The 23255-nt window shown below is 38.1% G+C and overlaps 3 protein-coding genes and 1 long non-coding RNA gene across 6 annotated transcripts; 3 read left to right on the forward strand and 1 right to left on the reverse strand.

The window, feature by feature from the left end:
• The first annotated feature begins 272 nt into the window (after positions 1-272).
• LOC112184460 (F-box/LRR-repeat protein 2) lies at positions 273-2027 on the forward strand. The gene has a single exon (XM_024322724.1). It carries the CDS (start codon positions 273-275, stop codon positions 2025-2027), a length of 1755 nt encoding a protein of 584 aa, XP_024178492.1.
• A 624-nt stretch (positions 2028-2651) lies between these two features.
• LOC112183463 (37S ribosomal protein S28, mitochondrial) lies at positions 2652-7505 on the reverse strand. 2 transcript variants are annotated; one of them, XR_005807350.1, is made up of 6 exons: positions 6457-7505; positions 5971-6050; positions 5325-5436; positions 4285-4329; positions 3160-3212; positions 3013-3044 (listed from the first exon to the last, which is right to left on the reverse strand). XR_005807350.1 is itself a non-coding variant. In XM_024321843.2 (5 exons), the coding sequence occupies exons 1-5, from the start codon at positions 7331-7333 to the stop codon at positions 2877-2879; spliced, it is 1290 nt and encodes a 429-aa protein (XP_024177611.1). In that variant the 5' UTR covers positions 7334-7497; the 3' UTR covers positions 2652-2876. The 2 variants fall into 2 exon arrangements, 1 of the variants encoding a protein (XP_024177611.1); XM_024321843.2 differs by lacking the exon at positions 4285-4329 and having other exon boundaries at positions 2652-3044; positions 6457-7497.
• Positions 7506-13514: 6009 nt separating this feature from the next.
• On the forward strand, positions 13515-15252 carry LOC121051376. Of its 2 annotated transcripts, none has more exons than XR_005805525.1 (3): positions 13515-13600; positions 14204-14605; positions 14961-15252. It is a non-coding gene; the product is annotated as an uncharacterized LOC121051376 (long non-coding RNA). The 2 variants fall into 2 exon arrangements; XR_005805526.1 differs by having other exon boundaries at positions 13543-14006.
• A 1213-nt stretch (positions 15253-16465) lies between these two features.
• Positions 16466-21233, forward strand: LOC112187591. Its single transcript, XM_024326453.2, has 5 exons — positions 16466-16976; positions 18722-18772; positions 19647-19709; positions 19821-19889; positions 20538-21233. The coding sequence occupies exons 1-5, from the start codon at positions 16605-16607 to the stop codon at positions 20793-20795; spliced, it is 813 nt and encodes a 270-aa protein (XP_024182221.1). The 5' UTR covers positions 16466-16604; the 3' UTR covers positions 20796-21233.
• The last annotated feature ends 2022 nt before the right edge of the window (positions 21234-23255 follow it).

The raw sequence follows: 23255 nt of genomic DNA on the forward strand, positions 1-23255 counted from the left end.
AATAAGTAAAAGTTGTGTGATTATCTGTGATATTCTCCTGTGCGAAAATTTGAAAGATGTGAATAATCCAGACTCCAAAGCGGAAAATTTGAAGAAATGGCCAAAAGCAATCCCTCCAAAGTGGACGTCCTTGGCCAAAGTTACCTTTCACTTTCAGGGACTCATCATACATGAATCCACGCCTTATCAACCTCCTATTTCCCCATCCCAATTATATCCCAGCTTTCTGTCATTTGAATTCTCTCAAATCTTGATTCAGAAGAGAAGAAGCAATGGCAGAAAACTCATCAGATTTGCCACGAGAATGCTGGGAACACATATTCAATCTTCTAGACGACCCTTCTCACTTCTCCTCACTCTCTCTGGTCTCCAAGCAATTCCTCTACATCACCAATCGCCTCTTACTCACTCTCAAACTCTCCGATTCAACACTCCAATCCATTCTCCCCCGTCTTCTCCATAGATTCCGATGGCTGAAACATATAGACCTCAGTGGGTTCAGCGGCGACATGAACCCTCTTCTTTATCGAATTGCCATATCTGGGTTGAACCTGGAATCCCTCAATGTCTCCAACCAAACATGTTTGCCAGTAAATGGGATAAGAGTGTTTGGCTCCAAAATGATGAACTTGAAGTGTTTGGATTGCTCCAGGGTCAAGTTCTTACAGGACAGTGATCTAAACTTGATTGCAGAATCGTTTCCTTTGCTCCAAGAGCTTGACATTAGCTACCCAGAATTTGGATCCACCAATTCCTCAACTGGGTCATCGGATTGGAAGCCCATATCCGATTCTGGGATATTTTCACTGACATTGAATCTCAAGGGCCTGAGGAGGATCAACCTTTCTGGTAATCACTTCATTACTGATCTCTCCCTTGTGCATCTGTCCAAGCATTGTGTGCTTTTGACCCAGGTTGTTATTCATTACTGTGATTTCATAACACAAAATGGTGTGGCTAAACTGATCCGTGCCTGTTGTCAATTGAGTTGTGTTTCGGTTTGTGGAATTGGGGGGTCTTTGATTTGTTTGTTAGGTTATTCCTCGTTGAGCTTTGGATCAGTAGGATGTTCATTGATAAGCTCCAGGGCTTTATCTGGTATTGATTTTTCGGACTCTGTGGTTTCGGATGAATTGCTATGTTCAGTAGCAGAAGCATGTTTTCCTATGAAGAAGCTCGTTCTTTCTAATTGTACAAGTTTTACTTTTGCTGGAATATCATTTTTGGTGAGTCATTACCCGTTTCTTGAGTACTTGGATCTTGAAGGAGCTTATTTTCTCACAGATAATGAAATCATTGAGCTATCCATGTCCCTTCATAGTATCACATACATAAACCTTAGCTATTGCAGTAGTCTCACCGGTGTCACCTTGTACACCCTCACAAGAAACTCTCTGGTTTTAAATGAAATCAAGATGGTAGGAACGAATGTTGGGGATGAAGCCTTGGAAACCGATGTCATGCCAAACCTTGGAGTCAAGTCTCTTATGTTGTCCCAAAATACTTCAATGGGAAATGGGTTTATTGCTAACTATGTATCCATTTGCCCAAATTTGGAGCTGCTTGATTTGAGCCATTGTGTAAACATCACAGAAGACGGCATTGTAGAAGTTCTGAAGAGATGCTCTAGGATTAGGCATTTGGAGATAAATGAATGTGGTTTGATGAAGAATATTTCAATTGACTTTGAGCTTCCCAAGTTGGAGGTATTGTATGCAAGAGGATTGAGAATTGATGATGATATGTTGGCTATAATTGGGAAAAGATGTTCCAGGCTACAGCAATTGGACTTGTCGGGCTGCCTGAATGTGACAGCAAACGGGGTGAAGCAAGTGGTGGCGAACTGCAAAGAAATTAAGGAGATAAATTTGAGGTCGTGTGATAACGTCAGTGTTGATATTATTCCTTGGATGGTGTTTTCAAGGCCGTCACTCAAGAAAATAGTACAACCTTGTGGTGGCTCTGTTCCTACTGAGAGCCAAAGAAACCATTTCTTGCGTCATGGCTGTCTTGTTTGTGAAGGCTAGCTTTTATAGTATTCTTTTCAACAAAATTTTTAATATTTCATGTCTACTGAGAATGATGATATGATTTTGTTCATCTTATACTGTAAACTCAATTTTTTTTACAACAATGTACTGGCTATGGTAATTTGTAGATGATGTTTCGGATGTTGATATCAATTTGTAATTTGGATTTGCTACATGAATTTCGATCAATTACAAATTTACAAGTAACTATACTTTTGTCAATAATTGCAGGCAGATTACTTATCCTACAAGAATCGCCTCAAAGTGAGCCAATTACATGCACAAGATGCAGAACGGTTGAAGTTTTTAATTTCTATAATTAGCTAGTGTAGATAGGAACCAACATGTTAACTAATCAATCACGATAAATTGGATCAAATTTTGCCACAAAATTTCTTGGTCAATGTGATGTTTTGAAGTTTAGTCACATGAAAGTATGAAAGATATACGCCTAGTTTCTAGTCGAATTGGACGAGCCATTGGGTTAAGGGAACCCTCATGTGTGATTTGCATGCAAATTTGAGCAACAATTGGGCATTACGAACCAGCAAAATGAATGCATTAGAAACTAGAACTGAAAAACCAAATTGGCGTAAATAGGAGGTTATGTGAGAGGTAAACTGATCTAGGGGGCTTCATTTTCAATTTCATCTATCAGTCTAACGGATAAGAACCAATGTGAAATACAATTATGCCTTGCAACACACTCAAACGGAGTGAAAAGAAAAGGAGATGAAACCAACATGAACTATCTATTTCATTTTCTATCCATACAGAATTTTGAATGTATGGTTGACCAGACAGGTAAATTACTGACGAAACAACGAGAAAACGTATTCAAATGCTCTAATTCTTGTAATGTTTCTTGTACTCTTGTTTGGCATCTGGCGTGTCCCGGAGACCAAGTTTGGAGAGAACAAGGCAGTAAGAGTCCCAGTCAGTTCTTCGGAGATACTTTAATAGCTTTTTCCTCCTCTGCACCATTGCTTGAAGACCCTTAAGTGAATGCTTATCCTACGAAAGAAATAAGACTTGTTACTTAAGAGACAGAAACTTGTTACTGAATTAGATGCTAAACATATTATTTTAAGTATGAATCAAAATTTAAAAGCAAATCAATGGTTGTCACCTTTTTGTGTAGAACTGAAGATAGATGCTTGATCTTAGTTGTGAGTTGTGCCACTGCAAAGTGAAGAGAAACGGGTTAGTGAACCTCTACAAGTATCACAAGTAGAAAACATACCATTTGTCTACTAATTACAGAAAAGTTGAAATATTATTTTTTCCCAGCCAGGAAAAGAAAAAGAAATTTGCTATTCCTAAAAGAAATTATATGGGACCTCCCCTGCAATTCTATACCCTAAAGTTCATATTCTACCCCCAAATTATAAACTTAAGAACTACAACAGCAGTCATCCCAACCAGCCCCTACTCTAGCAGTAACCCACAAGACTATGAACACTAAGGTGTCATATCGATGTGGATTACTCTCCAGAGGCACCAACTACAAGGCCTGATGCTCAGGCGACCCCTTTAAAATTGACTCAATGCAGTTCAAGAATTCAGATGGACCCTGTCAACATAAGCCATGACATTCTCATCTTAAATGATGAGATCACAAGCTATAAGGACCTATCGCAGACTCCTACAAAGCCATAGTGAGGTTCCAAAGGTTTTCTACTAATTTATCCTTTCTCATTTCCAGCCACCTAAGCATCATCAAATCCTACTGTATTCTACCATTCCCAGAATACAACCTTTAACACAATTGATGATCATTAACTTATAAAGGAAAATGAAGTACTATTCTGGGTCACTGTACTACACAATAACATATCGTATGTTTTCCTTTCTGAATTGCAATTACAACCTCTCCCTCTAGTTACATGAACAAAAGCCTAACATCAGCATAATTTAATGCTCTTTCCCTTCCAGTAATTTCTACATGCTAATATCATCAATATTGTAGCTGCTGTCCAAACTACAAGAATTTGTATTCTTAACCAGTTTCCAGCTATAAACCAAATACCAATTTTTCACCTTGTTCTCTCCCTCCCCTTTCAGATAAGGAAAAGAATCTTATTCACAACCAAAGAAAGATGAAGAAACTCAATTGAGACACAACATTAAGTCCTATAAAACTACAGTCTAAGGTTGTTGTGAATCGATAGAGGTATCTTTGATCAAAAACAAGCAAAAAGAATGTGCGTGTAGTGCTTGGAGCGCTTAAAGTCTCTAACTAGGACCATATTACCATCAGTTGTTGCTTTGTTTCCCTCCATATATACTCAAGGGATTCCTTTACCATAAATCACGAGACTCTGTATTAAAACTCTATACTATATATCCTGTTCGGGCCCAAAGGAAAACATTCACTGAATCTTTAACAAAAAAAATTCTTCACTGCACCAGATGTAACCAACTGAACCTCAAAAAAGAGAGAAAAATAAGAGGAAAGAACACCAGAACTCTAAAGCCACCTGCAGTATTACAAGAGGTAGTAATCCTTGGTATTTTTGCACATTAAAAAACTGCTAATTAAGATGATGCCACTCTTCCTCAAATTTTGGAAAGTGAGGTCCTACCCCATGCCAAAGACCAAGCAAAGAAAGCCACCTTAAGCAGTAATTTAGCACACCAAACAGTCCTCCATGGAAAGAACTGGTGTGAGCCCTTAACATTATGTAGACACTATAAAATTCAAACACCATTGTGGAATCCAAAAACCACAAAGCTTATCTCCCAAACTTTTCAAGCTTCTTTTCTTATCAAGTCAAAAATTCAAGCATTTGTCATATCTTTCTGTTTTCTCAGATTTCTTAGTTTTCTTCCCCTTGAGTTCATTCTACTGATGAAGAACATCTTAATGACAGTTACTTAGACGATGTTTTTTTTTAGTTCTTGGTGTGTAACTATCATAATAGTTTCCTATATCAAAATAAAGGGGGAGTACACCATTCAAAGAAACTAGCCAGATACAAATCTGCACTAAAAATTGAAAATCGGTGGCCAACCACATATTAGGTTTGAGACATCTTTCTGCATAGATTAACCCCTATTACCTTTTCTGTCCTCCTCTAATAGTATGACAGTATATTAACTAGTAGTGATGTACAGATATATAAATGTTAAAAATATTAAGTTATGAGGAAGCAAGACTTCTTAAACATTAGGAATTGCGTGCCATGGATAAAAATTAAAGTTACACTTGTATAGTAAGAATGAGAATGCATTTTTTGCATTATTCTATGACTTAAAAAAAGGTGTAGTACAATACAATATCAAAACCTATACCTTGAACTCGTGCAGAACCACAATCTGACTCTGACATTTTAAACTCATCTCTAACTTTGCCAAGCTCAATTTTCAGCTTTTCTGCAGAAGACATGTTAGCTGGATGGAAATACTGCATTCAACATAGACATAGATTAGGCACCAAACTGCTGAATATGGATCATCATTGACAATATTACCTCATATGAGAACTATAACAATATAACTGACATTAAACTCTCCACAAACAGACACTTTCCAATAGATAGATACATTATGAACTTAAGAAGACCTAGAGTAACGCAACTGTGTGCTACCTATATATATATAACCGATAATACCAAGACCAGTCGAGTTACATCTTCTACTGTATGAATGTACATAATGATCAATGACTGTCTCCATTTCTATCAGGATAGTACTCAGGACCTTAAGAAAGAGCTATTCTGAAAATTCATTCCATATGCATTTATAACAATTCCATATCATCAAAAACAGAAAACAAATATATTATAAAAATCAATAAATGTCTTCCTTTAACTTGTTAATGTTCATGAGTTTTCTACATTGAAGTTGTAATTGCGATCAATTCCCCCAAGATAAATTGAATTTATGAAATATTGTGAAAAGTCACAGGTAATGCAAAAGTTAAAAGAAATATACTTGCCTTCTCAACCAAGCCTTCCTTTGGGGGTTTCATCATATAATCAGGAGTTTGACCTATATCTATCATATGAAGCCTCTGCACTGAAACAACAACAGAAATCAATAAGTTGCAGAGGACCCCAAAATAAAATCAATAAAGCACAACATCAAAATATTTGTTCGAGCTTTAGGTGTAAATTACTCCAAGGAGCAAGCTCCAAGTTGTTAACTAATCTTGCTCCACATACTGATAAGCCAGGACTTTTCTTTAATTTAGAGAAGCAAAAAAAAAAAAAAATCTGGCCATGATCTAGAATTTAGAACTGGGGCAAGTTTCTTTAGACACCTAGGAGATATTGTCAATATTAATCGTGGATATGAGTATGATTATGTTTCTGCTGATATACAATTTCTAAACCTTACAAAACAAACCATTCTAATTCTATAAAAATAAACTATTAAACTTAACATCAACCCCAATCAAAACAGCAAAAAATGGCTTACTCACTCGGAGTTTTCCTATGCTTCTCCTCCGCGGCTATCTTCAACAAGCTCTGCGTCAAGTTAGTATTCAATCCCCCAACCCAAGACTCGGACTCATTCTCTTCCATCTTCCTCAACTTGACCAACCTCTCACTGAACTCCCCCAATGTAAACCCGCCCCCTTCCTTCCCTTCCTCGGGCCTCAACTTCCTCAGCTTCTCCCCCAACTCTTTATAGCTATAAATCTTCACAAACTCAGTCTTCAATGCATCCAAGCTCTTCTCTCCACTTCTCTCCTTCTCCTTACCAAACAAACTTGTAAGTGCTCCCTTCCTAACACCCACATCCTGGCTCGGATTCATATCCAAACTTTTGGACCTCAACAACGACAATCCCCTACCCTTCCTCTCATTCTGCTCATTCGCATTGGGCCTTATGAGCTTCAGACTCTCCCGAACCGTCTGAAACTCCATCTTGCGGCTGCTCACGCCTTTGTTATAGAGCTTCTCAAACGAAATGGGGTTCGGAGGTGGAGGTGGAGGTGGAGGTGCAGAGTTTGATTCAGTGGGGTTTGGCCCAATGGATCGAAGCCGAAACTCCGCAAGGTTTTTGCGGATTTCCTCCAAAGAGGCAGCCTTGGAAGGCCGGGAGAGAGAAGGGTTGTTGTTCTGAGAAGTGGGTCTGAAGTGTAGTTGCTGTGACTGGGACTGGGACTGTGACTGTTGCCTGAGGCTGGCTTTGACATCGCTGAAGTAATTGGAGAGAGAGGAGGAGTCGGACTGGGGGTTGGGTTCAGTTGGGTCGGTTGAGTCGGATGGGTCTGGGGAGGAAGTCGAGAAGAGGTGAATGAGAGATGGGTTTGTGAGGGTTCGGTGGTTGGTTCTCAGTCGGAGAGCCATCATCGTCGAAAATGATGAAGAAGAGACATTTGGAGGGGTTTTTGCCTGGTTTTATTCTTTGGGCCCGGATTTTACATCGGGTTACTATTGTCTTTGTCTTCTTTCTGTACAATGGGGAAGCAGACGACGCTTGGGTTCACCGTACACGCTTACAAGACCTTAATTCCTCATATTCTCACTCTCACCAGGTTCCCTTCTCTTTAACCTACAATTGGACGTCAACCATTTTGCTCACCCACTTTACAATTACACCTCTCTGCGTGTTCTTGAACCATTATGCTCCCAGGAGGCATAATTGAAGGCTTGAAGCACAAGGCCGGGAGAGAGAAGGGTTGCCGTGCTAGCACAAATTTCTCAAATTCTAAGCTTGCTCCAATCTGAATTATATATGTAGAGAATGTTATGCGATTGTGTTAAATGCCCTTCTTATCAAATAATTTCATTGGCTTCATAGGAAAGAATGTTAAAATGCAGATTAGAGTGACGAGCATGCATGTTACATAGGGGGTTAAGGTCAACTTGTCTTTTAGCTAAATACTTTTGATCTGGTTTTGATGTCATATTATGTTGTACTGGAAATCAAGTTGTGAGTTCTTTAACTCTTTCAATTGCTTCCTGCAATACACTTCTGTATTTCATCAAACACATTTGGTTTGGCTTTTCTTACTCCCCCTAATCCCATATTGTTCAAATTAGCGTTGCTACTTCGTTTCCCTTGCTCCTTTCTCAAATAGTTACCTCAACTTCTATCTTTTGAAGCTTCTGATGTTGGACTTATGGTGTTTCTGTGCACAATTACACAAGTGATAGGATAAAAGTGAAACACACAAATGGGGCAATTTAAAGGCTAAATAATTTAAGAAGCAAACCCAAAGTTTCATCCTATCAATTTTGCACATACTTATTTCTTAAAAGGTTTTAACCTAGTTAGTTAATACGCGTATAATTGAAAAAAACTTCAGTACGGTTTATTGAAATTGTAGACTCAGGTTTTTTCGCGTATTATTGAGTTCGACCTTTAAAAACACGTTTTATACACGTATCCGTTTTATACGGAGTAAAAATACTTGGAATATGAAAAAAAAAAATTAAAGCGCTAGTTAATTAAAATGCGTATAAAACTTCAGTATGCGTATAACTAAAGAAAAAGTTCTATATAGCGTATTGTAATTCAAGCGCCTGATTATATTTTACTTGGGTGCCATATCCTTTTTTCATGTTTTATTACATATCATAAATGATATAAAACAAAGCAAGAGTTTAGAGTAGATTATTAGTTATTTTCTTACAAAAATAGTGTTTTATATATCCATATTTTTGAACCCGTTTTTTCTACTACTTGCCGAATTATACATGTATAATTCAAACTTATAAATTTGCCGTATCGCATTTTTTTGACCGAATATTTGACCGTATCGTTAGACTAGGTAAACCGAATAATACACGTACGTTTCTTTGCCGAATTATACGCGTCCCGTTTTTTACTAACTAGGGGTTTTACTGTTTCAGTAAACAGATGGAGTTTTGAATCAAAAAATTGATTTTAAAGCTTTCTGTGTTTTGGTTACTTTTGGGAGGCAACTCCTTGTGTTTTGAGGGAAACTTAAGCTGCAATGGCATGAGCTTTGATTTATTGCAGTAGCCAGAACTCTTAATTTGATTATTAACCTAACATGCCTTCCTAATAAAATAGTGATTGGGGAAAGGCTTTATATATAAGCAATGCCTATCATTGATTAACTATTAGATAAGGGAAGTCTGGAAATTTTAATTCGATATTTCAAAATACTTTGTGTAACTCCCAATTCATTGAAAAACTATTTACTAGACATTTATTCTAAACCATTACTAATTTATTATGTTCATAATATTAGGGCATATTAAGGTTACGGGAGTTATGATATTTCAATAATTATCTTATTAAATTTGCATAATATCTCTAAGTCTTTTCATCTACTATATATACCTATCACTTCTTGGTCTTACACATAACAGAAATTCAATCTCCTTTATTACCTTTTCAAGCTCAAAGTATTCATGTATTTTCTTTAATTTATCTATTCCATTAAAAGAAAGTTTCAAGCTGTTCGATACAATCCGAGTATTGTGAGTGTACACCTACAAGGATCGAGGTTGTTGTACCCTGGAGGGTACGACGCCACAAACCTGCTACACCGAGACATTATCTCCGAGAGGCGAAATCTACTCTTAAAGGCAATGTTTACACGCCTCAACCACAAACTCTTTTTGAATGATCTGTCCTCCTGAAGCCTACAAATCCAATAAATAAGTGTTATGATTCTTGGTATTTTAGTCTATTATCACAACGAAATGATAATTGTTATTTGTTATTAATATATTGTATTTATGTGATTTTGTAGGAGATGAAATCCGGTGATGAAAATAGCATCCATCGACTAAATTTTCCAACATATATGTCTTGCACTAATAGACAAGGCTACATGCAGAGCTTGATGAGATGATAATGCAAATATTGAATAGGAGATTTACTCAGCCACTCAAGAAAAAGAGGGGAAAATTACAATTACAGTAATTGAAAAGAAAAATTACAATTACAGTAATTGAAAAGAAAAATTACAACACATTGTAAGAAGGATTAAACAAAGAAGCACCCACAAGGAAGTAAAGAACCAGTCAACAAAATGAAGCCAAATATAGAGTGTAGCTTATACTAGTAGACATCTTGAATAGATGAAACCATTTGCATAACCTTTATAGATCCATTGTACGGCTGCTACTGCTAACAAAATGGGAAAATCACTGACCTAGAGAGGGAAATAAAAGAAAACATACACTAGATACAATTTTCCTTCAAGCCACAATTACAAGGAAAGGATGATCATGATGGCTAAATCAGATTCATGATGCAGGGACAGTTGCCATAAGAATGAGACTGTAAATTATAGTCCAACATCAATAGAAACACAAACATTACTATGCAAAGAATGAAACTAAGCATATCAATAGAATTATTTTCATATTAAATTGTTTTATCCTTGATGAATCAAGATAAAAAAAATTTGACACAAACAATCAAGAGCTGGATAAAATTCAACCAGTAAGCAAGATAAAGAAACAGAAAATGATAATTACCTCTGCTTCCACTTTCCTTCACTCTGCCAGATTTGCTTTATTTCTAGCTAGAGCCATGACCATACTTGGATTGCCTTGTCATAAGAGAATGATCCGAGTAGATAGAATTAGCCATATTGAAACACACAAATTAGCATAAAGAAGTTAGAATACATAGTGCACCACCTAAACAAAACTGAAATTGATGTTATAGCCTAAGATTGTTTAAAGCAGCCAAGGACTGAGTGATGTTTAGACAACTAGAAAGTGTGAGCAATACCTGCTTGTCTTTACAATTGAAAAAGAGTGTCTTGTAAAAGAGTCCGTCCCTGAAAAAAAAAGTTTAGGCTACTTCATTCAATATAGAGAGGAAAAGAACAAAGTGACAAGAACAGATCAGTTTATAGCTCTTTCCATAAGCAACTAGCAAGCTGATCATACTAACATGATGGTATTCTAGGTACTCAAGGGGGAAGCAATACATTGTTATACTAAAACTCAAATATTGTGTCAATTCCTCTGTCAATAGCCCCACAGATGCAGCAGAAAAAGAGCTACCTACACCGTGCAGAATCGATATCAGAAGGACAGTAAGGACATTTGAAATTTTTGTGCCGTTCTTTGACACCTTTGTAATAGACTGCTTACAAAGCACATGTCAAGATGACATCAACATAGATGGATTTTCTTCGGTTGTTTGTTCCTTGGAGACCAGATAAACAAAAATAGAATGGAACTAAAACTCACGGTCTAACTCCACTAGCACAAGCAACTGCTTCATAGACTGCCATTCATTTCTCTTCCCTACCATTACATTTGTAACTTGAGAAGAGGTGGCAACCCCTGAACCCTAATAGCTATAGTCATGCTCAATGGGCTCTCGTAAGACTGGCCAAGAATATTGCAGAATTGCCTGGTTAGCTCCCCAGTCACTTTGTCCCAGATGGCCTTGGATAATAGGTGACAATATGGTGACTTATCAAGCTTTCCACTCCATAGAAGACATATCACGAGCTTCTTATTTCACTGATTAAGAAGCACATAAGGTATTATCATTGCAAATTGAACTTGTTTATGAAATGGTTTCAAATAAGAACTGCCAAGGAACTTGAGGAGCGAACTTGCTGAACTATCACTGCCATGTTTCTAGTGGTGGTGATCCTGAATGTACTAGATAGCCGGCTCATGAAGGTCAAGGCATATGAATTCAATTGCGTGACCAAGTGCGGGATTGGTATCCCCTTCACATGCAACAATCCTGCCCTCAACCTTGATGGGTGAAACTTGGTTGATCAACTCCATTGAGGACTTCTTGCTTGTATCCTATTAACGAGAGAGGCATAAAAAACTTCAGTGACTTGTATTGTATATATCTAATTTGTGTGTGTTGATACCCAAATTTCCACAAGTTAAATTTAACAAATGACAAGCAAAAGGGACGAGACATCAACCTAGTTGAGCCTTCAAGCAAGCTCATTTCATGCCAAAAGGAAGCCTTCTAGTTAGCAAGAGATGCAACAAGCCCAAATTCTCAAACAACTAACATGTCTCTTCAAAGCAGCTGATATGCTTAATTACCACGCAATACATGTAGGCCCAAGCTATGTTTGGGGCTTATATGGCGGGATGTGGTGTGGAAGGTAACGGATTCTGTGAGGTCTATTGTTAAGTTAAGGCCTATCGACAATTTTGGGCTTGGGGACCAAAATTCATGCTTGAGGGTCTAGAACCTTAACAAAGGCTAGTAGAGAGATGAAAGCAAGCCCAGCAAAACCTAAAGCCCACTAGAGTTATTTCTTTACCCGAAGCTCATTACCCAAAGTCCATTACAGCAGCTTCTAGCCCAAAGCCCGTTGAAACCATCTTCTTCCCCAAACCAAAAACATCAAGATTGCTGCTGGTATTGGTGCTTCACGTACCATTTTTGACAACAACCCAGAAACATCAAGCAAGATAGCAAGCTCTATCTCTGAACCCCTAGCCATCAATTCATCCCAATAAACCTTAACCCAAAACCTAGAAATCATGTCACTGCTGGAACTCTCTCTCTCTCTGCTAAACTCCCAGGCATCTAGCTCTCACACCATATCTACCTATAATTTATATTCTCGTGAAATCAACTCCAGTTGCTGCTGTTATCGTCTAACTCCAATCACTGCTGTTATCATCTAGTGGGTTACAACGAAGTTGTTCTCAGGTCCAACCTTTGAACAATTTTGAGCCTAGTCTCGCTTAATCAAGAGGGTCTTGATGCAAAAGGTCCAAATTACAAAATCACCCTCACAGTGTGCGAGTCAAATGTAAATAGGAAACTAATTTAGTGGAAAAGCATGTGAGAAGGTCAACAAAATCAACCTATATATTCTCTTATGCAGAACACTCATCTCTACTACTATAATTGGAGGCCCTTTTTTGGTGTCAAAGGCTTCACCAAATTTTAAAAGTGCCTATAATACCCTTCAATAATATAATTATCAAATTAAGTTAATAAAATATACATAAATAAAAGAGTAAATTGAAAAAATACCCAAGCCATCACTATTTTATGTCCAAAAAATAAATAGTCGATCTATTTTCCATTAATACCACATTATCACCCGCGAGAAACGCGGGCACGTTGCTAGTTATTGTAAAGCTAAGATGACAACATGAACACTATCTCATGCTAAGTCGAATCCTAAGTCGAAATATTTCAAGCAATCCTTTCCATTTGGTGTCAAAGGCTTCTTGATTAAATATTTCAAGTATCAAGCAATCCTTTCCATTTGAGATTAAATATTTCAAGCAATCCTTTTGGTGTCAAAGGCTTCACCAAAATTGTGAATGCCCAAAAAACCACATTAGACATCACCACGTAAATAAAAAGGAAAAATAGTTTTGATGGGCATTATGGTAAAACAAATACTATACACCTACAGAAGACGATCGAGAGAGAAGGGGGAAAAAAGGGGACGCACAAAAACTGCCATAACTACCATACGCACGAACTTCTTCACAAACAAGACTTTGGACATCGTGGGAGATGATCCGAGAAAAGATGGATTCAACTGCTAGATACAGATTATATAAAAGGAGAAACGAAGTCCATAAAGACGAAAAGCGGAAAATCAAACAAAAAGGAAAAGAAGAATATCAAGTTATCAACCATCATTATTCGGTTCAAAATTTCAAATTCCGGTATAATTTGCTAATTGTTCTTTGGATATATAGATTGCAATTCTGCACTTGATTGCAATTCGATCTGCTCTAGCATAGATTGCACTTATGTGTGAGCCTTGCTGATTTAGTTTTTGGTTAATCAATATTCTTTGTCAATGGTTAAGTAATTTGCTTGAATCGGTTCAAAATTCATACTTTGATTTTGTGTTTCTTCTTGCAGAGAGTAGGCAAATGCAGAAGTTTACAGAATTTTTTTTTTTTTTTGATAAACAGTTTACAGAATTATGTTTGTAGTGTTTAAGTGGTGACAAAACATTTCATTCCCTGCTTCAATGAATAGAAAACATATATTCAATCTTGCGAGTTTGTGCTTTTTAAATGTTGTTGCTTTCTTGGTGCAGGGAATTGCAATTAGTTTTTTTAGGTTAGTTGTTCAATATGTCAACTCTTAGTCCTACTTCTCGATCATAATTTTTTCTTTTTCTCTTTCGACCTGCAATCCATAATTATTTTTTCATTTTCTCTTTGATTTTCAATCCATTTACAAGGAAGATAATTACAGAAAAAACCTCGATGTTTTAACAACTTAAATATTTGTTTCTGTATTTTTTGTTTTAACAGGTTCAAAGTGAAAGTTATGTTGCACGTCTCTATTATTTGGTCAGTTTCAAGATCAGAAGAGATGTTCGTTTTTGTTACTTTCTTTGGTCTTCATTGAAGGGGAAGCAGACGTTCTTTGATGAATAAGTTAATTTGTTTTACAGATAGTGTGTGCAGATAGTGTGTTTCACAGGGTTGGGAAGACTTCTTTGATGAATGAGTTAATTTGTTTTAGTGATTACCTGTTTAATTTCAAAGGTATTGTGTTATGTTGTTTAGATAGAGCAATTTTGCTTTTTCTTGACCATAATTCGTATAGATATATATGTTAATAAAAAGTTCAGTAATCAATAAGAGGTGACTACTGGAGCCGATTTCTTGACGAAAGAAGTGCAGTTCGAAGATAGGATCTTCACCATACAGGTCTTTTTAGTCTTAGATCATCTCATTGATTCAAGCATTCAAATATTACTGCACGAGGTTGTTTCTAGGTTTAAATGTGGGGATGTGTTGGAAAGGAACTTTGTTGGGTGCGTGTTCCTTTTTGTCTTTGAATTTGTTGTTTCAAAATTTCAATCAGAATGTATGGTTCATACTTTAGAGACAAACTTGATAGATGGTGCGATAAAAGAGTTCGAACCTTAGGATATTAGCAATAAGTATATTGCATTTGATTGTTTGATTAAGTGAAGTTGGGATTTTCTGTCATTTACTTCTTCTTTTTTTTTTTTTGGGCATTTTCATTAGTGAGAATACTTCTGCTTAAATTGTAATGCAGCAACAGGAGGATCTGGAATGTGCAAGCCCTTGCCCAGTAATGCTGAATTGTTTGTAACTGATCGAGTAGAGGAGAGTATATAACAACCATCAAGGTTGAACTGCAGTAGATACAAGGCAACTGACTATCTCTCTTGCTGATATCTTTTTTAGTAGAGATTGAGCATTAGTTTGTATTTAAGATACATGGATTATGGTTGTAATTTTGAGTTGGACAGAGCCATTGGAGGTGTGGCATTTCATATTGTACTATCTTATAAGTGGTCTATAAACAAAATAGGTAAATGAAAAAAAAAAATTGTACGTCATAGTCAAGTTGACGTTTCTATGTAAATATTTTGCAAAATATTATGATATTTAGTTTCTATACACTTGCGGTTGACAAACACAATATCTACAATAACAAAGGCTGTTTATCATCTATTAACTTGAAACGAGTAATATGGTAGATAAGAAAGATTTATGAATGAACGAGCGTGGCCCTTCTGCACAAGCTATTAAAGAAAAAAACAAAAATAATTACATATTAAATAGAACAAGTAATATAGTAAATAAGAAAACTGTATGCAGATATCAAGCAGATTTTTTTTTAATCAAAATTAACGAAGTCAAGTATCAATGTATAAATTGTAACAAAATTGAATACATGTAAACAATAGAAGAGACCCTTCGCACGCGCGAGCGCAGATCTTCCGCACGCGTAAGGCGAGTGCAAGAAGGCTAGTTATTGTAAAGCTAAGATGACAACATGAACACTATCTCAACCAACACAATGTCTTCATTGGTAAAATATGCTTAGAATTTCACTGACAAGGAACTTCATCTCATTGTAGTCTAATTGGCTTATGCTCTCCAACAAAAAAAAAGCATCAAGCCGTCAATGATTCAATGCCATGAATGGTCTTGATTTAATGCCGACAAAGACTAGCGTGGCGGTGCGGGTGCGGCCGACCAATCACTGTCCAGCAAGGGGTCTTTTGGGTATTGTATAATTAGGGAGCAGAGGCAGTTTTGGAAAAGAGGAAAAATTTTCTTTCTTTTGATTGAATGACCCTAAAGCCACGTAGTAGGGAAACCCCACCTAAGAATTTCTCTTTAATTCCCACGTCCTAAGCGAAACGTGCCGCCTCATTAAGTAACAAACATCACCATCTTCCCTATCTGCCCCCAATTCTTGCATACCCCACTCACCTTCCTCTCAACGCGCGTCGGCTACACTTTCCTCAACCAATCCAAACCTACAAACCCTATTATTACTTTTCGTACTACAAATTAAAAATTAAACAAAACGTATTATCCATCGACTATAATAAAAATCCAAAAAAGCCACGCGAGATCGGTCCAACACCGCCACGTTTCCTGCTCGTGGTGGCCCACAGAGAAAACAGAGAAACAAATCCAGAGAAAGAGGATGGAAGTGGAAGGGTTTGTGTGTGAGTCGTTGTTGTTTGTTGTGAGAAGAAACACAAGAAAAGAAAGCAGTAGCCACATATAAAAGCAACCCCCCCCCCCTCATTACCATTTATATTCTTCCTCTTCCTCTTTCTTCTTCTACACGAACCCCACACATAAAAACATTTCCTCTCTCTCTCTCTCTCTCTCCTCAGAAAAACACAGACGGGGCGGCGGAACCGTATCACACACTATGATGGCTGCGGCGCCACCCACCGAAGACGTCAACGATTGGGTCAAACTCGCCATGAAAGACGACGTGGCGGTCGTCGGCGTTCTACTCGACATCAGACACGCCGAGCCGCCGCCGCCGCCACCGTCGATGTTCAAGTCTCCAGCTCTGAAGCTCGGGTGGAGTGTGCGGCAGAGGCGCTCCAAGCACGTGCCGCGCCACCCCAGCGACGTCGTTGTTGACGTCAAAAAGAAGAAGAAGGCGGCGGAGGAGTCGACCAGAGCCAGCCCCACCACGCCGCTCTCCTGGAGCGGCGCCACTTCGGTCAGCGGCGGCGGTGCCTCCGAAGAGTCCAGCAAGCCGCCTGAGCCGACCGACGCCGCGAGATCTAAGGTCTGTCATACGTCTTTGTCCCTTTTGGTTTTTTTTCGCTTTCTTTTTTAGTCTGACTCACTCAGGCGGGTCGGGTTTAGATTCGTTCTCTTTCATTCTTTCTCTTTCTTTTACATGGACGAAAGTGCCCCTCTGAAGGTCTAGTATTTACATGAAACGGTGGATGTTTTTTTTTACCTCTTTGGCGATCTGTTGGTCCTTCCAACTGCTTCACTTTCCTGTCACTTCTTTACCCCCCGTATGCATGGGGATTTCTCGTGGCCGCCTAGGCCAATTCTGTCATTTCCTCCGACCAGACCGGTCCATTCTCGCCGGTCATCTGGACTGGACGTTGTCGTTTTATCGTTTGTCAACATCTTCCGGACCAAAACGCCCTCCACATTTCAAATAAATGACCTTTCCATTTAATCTTCGAGAAAAAAAAATCGGTGACGTCCATTCAACGCCATTGAGTCAGAGCGACTCAATTTACACTCACGTTTTTCTTTCTCATTTCTTTCCGCTCCTGTCACACTTATGTACCAAAAGACCAAAACACCCTTTCTTTGAAGTCTCAGCCAACCCCAGAAAGGGTCGCAACAGTCCCAGCCAGCCCCAAGTCTCTGTCTGTGTTGGGAGTGAACACAGTACCTGCCATACGCATCTAGGCAGGTAAAGTCTCTTCGAAATGACGTGACCCTCCCTGCGAAAGTCAAAGCGTACTCGATAATTTAGAGGGGCGTTTTGGTAAATGGAAAAGAAGACATGGTCACCTGCTTTCTCGGTGGCGTGTTTTCGTGGCAAAATAGGTCTTACGTGTGGTTGGGTGTGGTGCTAGTAGTGGTTGTGCAGTGTGCGAGGGAGAAAATGATTGGCTGAGGTCGGCCACACTGTAGCGTTTGCTGCAGGCGAATAGCGAACGACGTCGTCTGCACGCGAGAGACCCACGGTAGAGAGGTCAGAGGTGGATTAAAATAAGACAAAGAAAACTTGGCCTGTTGCCTTCTTTTTATAGAAGGACGAGGTCAAGCTTGGATCCAATGGGAAAGAGTCAAACGAGTAAAAGCTTAAAGTTTCTGATTAGGCTGTTGTTTTATCTTAAGTGACAGCCTGTTATGTTAGGTTTACCATATATTTTTTTTATGGGGTCCACAGGGAAATAAGATAGAATTTTTGAGTCAAATTATATATTTTCAAATTGTTTTGGTGGTATAAAAAATCAAAATGGTAGGAGTGGTTCTTTGGGTGGGGAAACCATCATTGTGATTGTCACCCAAATTGGTAATGGTGTAATTGTTTCAAGGGTTTTGTTTTTTTTTGGGAGGAATTAAATTTTTGGGGCATTGTGGTTGGGAAATGAGAGAGACAAGTTGCTTCAACAGAGCAAAAGGAGAAGGGAGTTGCACACTGTCATTATGTCTGGGCTGCCCATTTGAAGTGGGCACAAACGCACAATGTGCATACATGATTGAACCGCCAATTGTCACGGGAAAGTCATGAGAGGCTAGGAGAGAGCCCTTTTAGAGGCACTTGTAGCGGTGAGAATTTATGGGTTCGATTGAGGTGTGGGCCGTTCGAGTGTTTTCCACGTACTCTACCCTCAGCTGGATTGATGTCTATTTACTTTCTCCAGCTAAGCCTCCACCTCATATCTGTACTTGGTGGATGAAGAGCTTTGCTTTCTTGTACAGTTGTACTTTGTTTTTCTCACAGAGTAGAACTTGCGGGAAGTGGGCTTTGCTGACTGATTCAGTTGTTTTGTGTAGGTTGCTGTTACAAGTTGCACGACCATCTCCAAGAGGCCGAGAAAGAGGAAGGTAAATATAACAAGATATGTATGGGCATGGGAGGTGTATGAATTATTGCTTACACGGAAGAAAGTCTCATACAGTAGATTAGTTAATAGTTAATATATGTTATGGTAAAACTAAAAAAATCCTTGCATCGAAGCATTAAAGCTAACAACTCTGAATGGCCACATAGATCCATGCATTTCTCGAGTAAACCCAAGGGTGATATGTAGGATGGACATTGCATATATAACATATTCTGTTTCTAAGATTTAAAGAGTTCCATAAATAAGTGACCTTGAATCCTTGATACAGCTGCAACTTGGGATGTTTCATTTGCTGCATGTAACAACTAACAAGTAAGAACAAATACCTTTGGTATAATATAAACGACTTAATTGTTGCAGTTACTATATTCGCCACGTCACTTAAGTAGTTTTGGATGAATCAATCAGTGTAATTATATTTCTGCCATGGAGTTTGTTATCGAAAAATCTAGAGGTAGTGAGTCTGCACTCCAGTTTTGAGCTTTTTGCACTTCATGTGAGTGTAGACATATATAAGATGTCCAGCATGGAGTGAAAAATCGCTAGCATAGCTAGTCTTATCTCAGTGTTACATTACTTGAATGACGTGCAAAAATTGTAAATTTAGTTCTATGCTTTTTTGCTTCACATATGGAAAGTGTACAGCCATCATCTTGCCCTTTTTTGAGGAATAGTTTAGTTTAAGGTTACGCATTTCCCTTTTCATTCCCTGCTTTTTATTTTGTTTGTTTGTGGTGGTGAGTTGACTAAAAGTACGATATATATATATATATATATATATATATATATATATATATATATATATATATATAAAATCTCATAGAGTAGTAAAATGTTCTCCTGGTTCCTTGCAGACCTTAGCTCAACTTAAAGAGGAGGAGAGTCTTCTATTGAAGGAAAGACGCAATTTGAAAAAGGTACAAGTCCTTGAGAAAATATACCTACCAACCTATATTCTTCTTTGTCTTCCTAATACATCTGAGTGGAGATGCCTGAATATTGATTTCTTTAATGCATCCTCTGTGCAGGAACTGCTAAACCTACGCCTCAATGTCGAGAAGCAGAGGGCCACAAATGAAAGCTTGAAAAGAATAAAGGTAATTAAATCTGTTCAAGTTTCCATCAATGTTATAGTATAGTTTGAAACCTCATAACTGATTCACTTTGGTATACAAATATGTGCCTGTTGTTGGGAAATAGTATTACCTAACTGATGTATTAGGGTGACATATATAATAAATTGGAGATGACATGGTACTCATAACTCATAACTGCTTAGAGATGTTATTTTGATACAAATGAAGTATCAGACTTTACTATCTATCATTAGTACTTTCTTAAACTTGCACTTAAGTAACAAGTTCTTAGGTCGTTATGTTAGCTGTACATTTTTTTGGGGTGTGTGTGTGCGCGTTGCATCAGCCTGCATGAATCAGTGCTTCTTTTGCATTGAATTAGTTGTGCTTGGCTTTCACGATACAAGCATAAAATCTGTGTTTTCTAGTATTTATTCTTGGGAAAATGATTACGTTATATCCCTCCTACAAATTCATCAATAAGCATTAGGCAACCTGAAATTTGAAGATATTACTAATTTTGAGGAAAATTATTGTAGTGGAAAGGCAATACATCTTTTCCTCACTCTTTCTTTATGCCCATAATGCTATACTGTAGATTTGATTCTTTAAACACTTGTGAAATGATGAATAACTTCATATGTGTTATCTGTTCATGGGTTTTAACAGCTGCAGCAAACAATGATGAAAGTTGCCTCTTCCTCTGCATCGGGTGAAGCCATTTCTTATCAACCAGCACAAGTAAATGTAGTTAGTGAACTTACTAGAATCATTGATCTTGGCACTTCACAGAGTTCCTGTCCATCCAACATTTCTTGCATGGTACACGAAGTTGAGAACTGCCATGAAGCTGCCTTTCCACTACCGGATCTAAATCTTCCATTTCAAGATGATCACAACTCCGAGGCTTTATGTGGAATGAGCTGAGAAGATTCAAAACTACACTAATATTCCGTTTTCCTAATTATGCGGCATCAAGTTCAGCAGCAGCATTTAGCGTAATAAGATAAAAGTTCATCCATCCTATTTGTGTTTTTAGGTTGACAAACTATAGTGTAAGTATGAAAATCAGTTACCTTGACTGCTTATTGAAGTAAAAGCGGCACTGAGAGTAGTTTAGAGATCCTAACCCGGTAGTTTACAATATGTTCTTCCTCTTTCAATTTTGTTTCTTTCAAATTTTTATGGCTGTAGTTCTGGAACACTCTCATTCCTTACTTATTTTCATGATTTCTTCTTTTGGAAATTGTGATTATACTGCTCCATAGTTAGTTAGTGCTTTTATTATCTTGCTGTCTGCTTACTTTGACAGTTGATTTTGTTTGTATTCTTTTTACATGATGGATCGATCTGATTTTTTTAATTGATTTCATCAATAATTAAGAATTATAACAACTAGACTTATGAGAGTTGATCGATATAATATTATAATTTTAGTGATGTGTGTGTGTGTATTTTTTTGAATTACAAGAAACAAATGAAGAGCATTTCTATCAGTATGATGTAACGTCCACAGTGATTTAGTAATACTCTGGTTCCTCCTATTTCCTTCAATCATATTAATGAAATGATAGGTCAATCTGATAATAGGTCAGTAATAAAGAGATTATTGCAGTCAAAAAAAACAAAGAGAGCATCGATACTGTCCTCTGTATTCATTACTCTTTCTTTGTCTGAATTTAGAAACTGAAAGAAAGCCACATTTGAGATTTTGAGGTTGCTATTTCCTATACAACTGTATCTGATCGATAGCTCCAGTTGAAGATGGCGAGGGCAACTGCTTCTCCTGTTTCTTATTGTTGCAGCACCACACAACGAAGAAGAGGTATACCTTTCTCCTTCACTCCACTACTCTTGATGTTTTCGTCAACAGTTTTCATTCTCTGTCCTCAAAGTTAAGTAAATCGAGAAACACCCATGTTGTGAGAGATCCAGAAATGCCGAAAGTAGTCAGTAATGTTGAGGATGCCTTGACGGTGGACATAGCTTGTAAACCGGATGTGTTTTCCATCGATACTCTAAAGGGTTTGTGCATCAAGGGGAACAAAACTGGAGCTCTTCGACTGCTTAGGAAGATGGAACAATCTCCGGTTTGTAACCCTTGTTTAGTTTCTTATAACACCATCGTTGACGGCCTTTTTAAGGATACACTAATTGTTGATGCAATGAACCTCTTCTCAGAAATGCTCTAAGGGTATCATCGCGGATGTCATTACCTATTAACTCTTTAATTCATGGAGTTTGCAGATTAGGTCAGCGGAAAGAAGCTACAAGGTTGTTGAATGAAATGGTCACTAAAAAGATATATCCAGATGTGCACACCTTCACCGTCTTGGTAGATACACTTTGCAAGGAGGGGATGGCCGTCGAAGCAAAAGGCGTGATTGAAATGATGATTCAAAGAGATCTTGAACTCAAGTATGATCACCTTTTTGTTGTGGATCCTGTGAATGCTGGTGGTGGTCTAGCTCTTTTTTGGGACAAGTCGGTTCATGTTGCTGTTACTAGTAGCTCTTTTCACTATGTTCGTACTGTAGTTACTTTTGTACAAGAAGCAGTCTCTTGTAATATAACTTGGATGTATGGGACTCCTCATGTTAATTGTGAGAAAACATCCTTTTGGCGTGCTGTGTACTCCTTGGTTGTGTTTAGGTGATTTCAACGAAACACTTTGGCATCATGAGAAATGGGGGGGGCATCCCTCATGCATCTCGGCGTACGACTCTTTTTCAAGATTTTATTTCTCATGCCCAATTACAAGATCTTAGCTTCAATGGGCCTGCATTCACCTGGTTTTGCTATCAGTGAGGCAGATTACATATGAACGAAGGACTGGACAGATTTTTGGGTAATTCTGCTTGGTGTGGCACCTTTCCTAGGTCCCAAGTGTTTCATCTTCATCGAATTGGGTCTGATCATCGCCCTATTATGCTGGACTTACTTCCATCTGAAGCCCGATCTCCTCGCCTTTTCAAGTTTGAACAAATGTGGAGTACTAAATCTGATTGTCAGGATGTAATTCGGCGAAGTTGGGATTATTTTCCGGGCCCCTCTCCTGCTTCTTGTTGGGAGAAGAATCTTGGCAAATGTCGTACTTCTCTTACTGCCTGGTCTAAGAGAACGTTTCCCAACACTAGAGCTCAGATTAATGTTTTGCAGTCAGAATTGCAGTCTCTCCAACAAAGCACTCTTCCAGATTCTATGGTTCATATCTCTCGAGTTACAAATCAGATCGCAGACTTGTGGAAGCTAGAGGAGATGTATTGGCAACAACGATCTCGTATTAATTGGCTCTCTTTGGGAGACGATAACACTGCTTCTTCCACCAGACTACTCTTCAGTGCCAACAATATAACAAGATTCTACGATTGAAAAATTCTTATGGTA

This window comes from Rosa chinensis, chromosome 2 (assembly GCF_002994745.2).
Source record: "Rosa chinensis cultivar Old Blush chromosome 2, RchiOBHm-V2, whole genome shotgun sequence".
NCBI lineage: Eukaryota > Viridiplantae > Streptophyta > Magnoliopsida > Rosales > Rosaceae > Rosa > Rosa chinensis.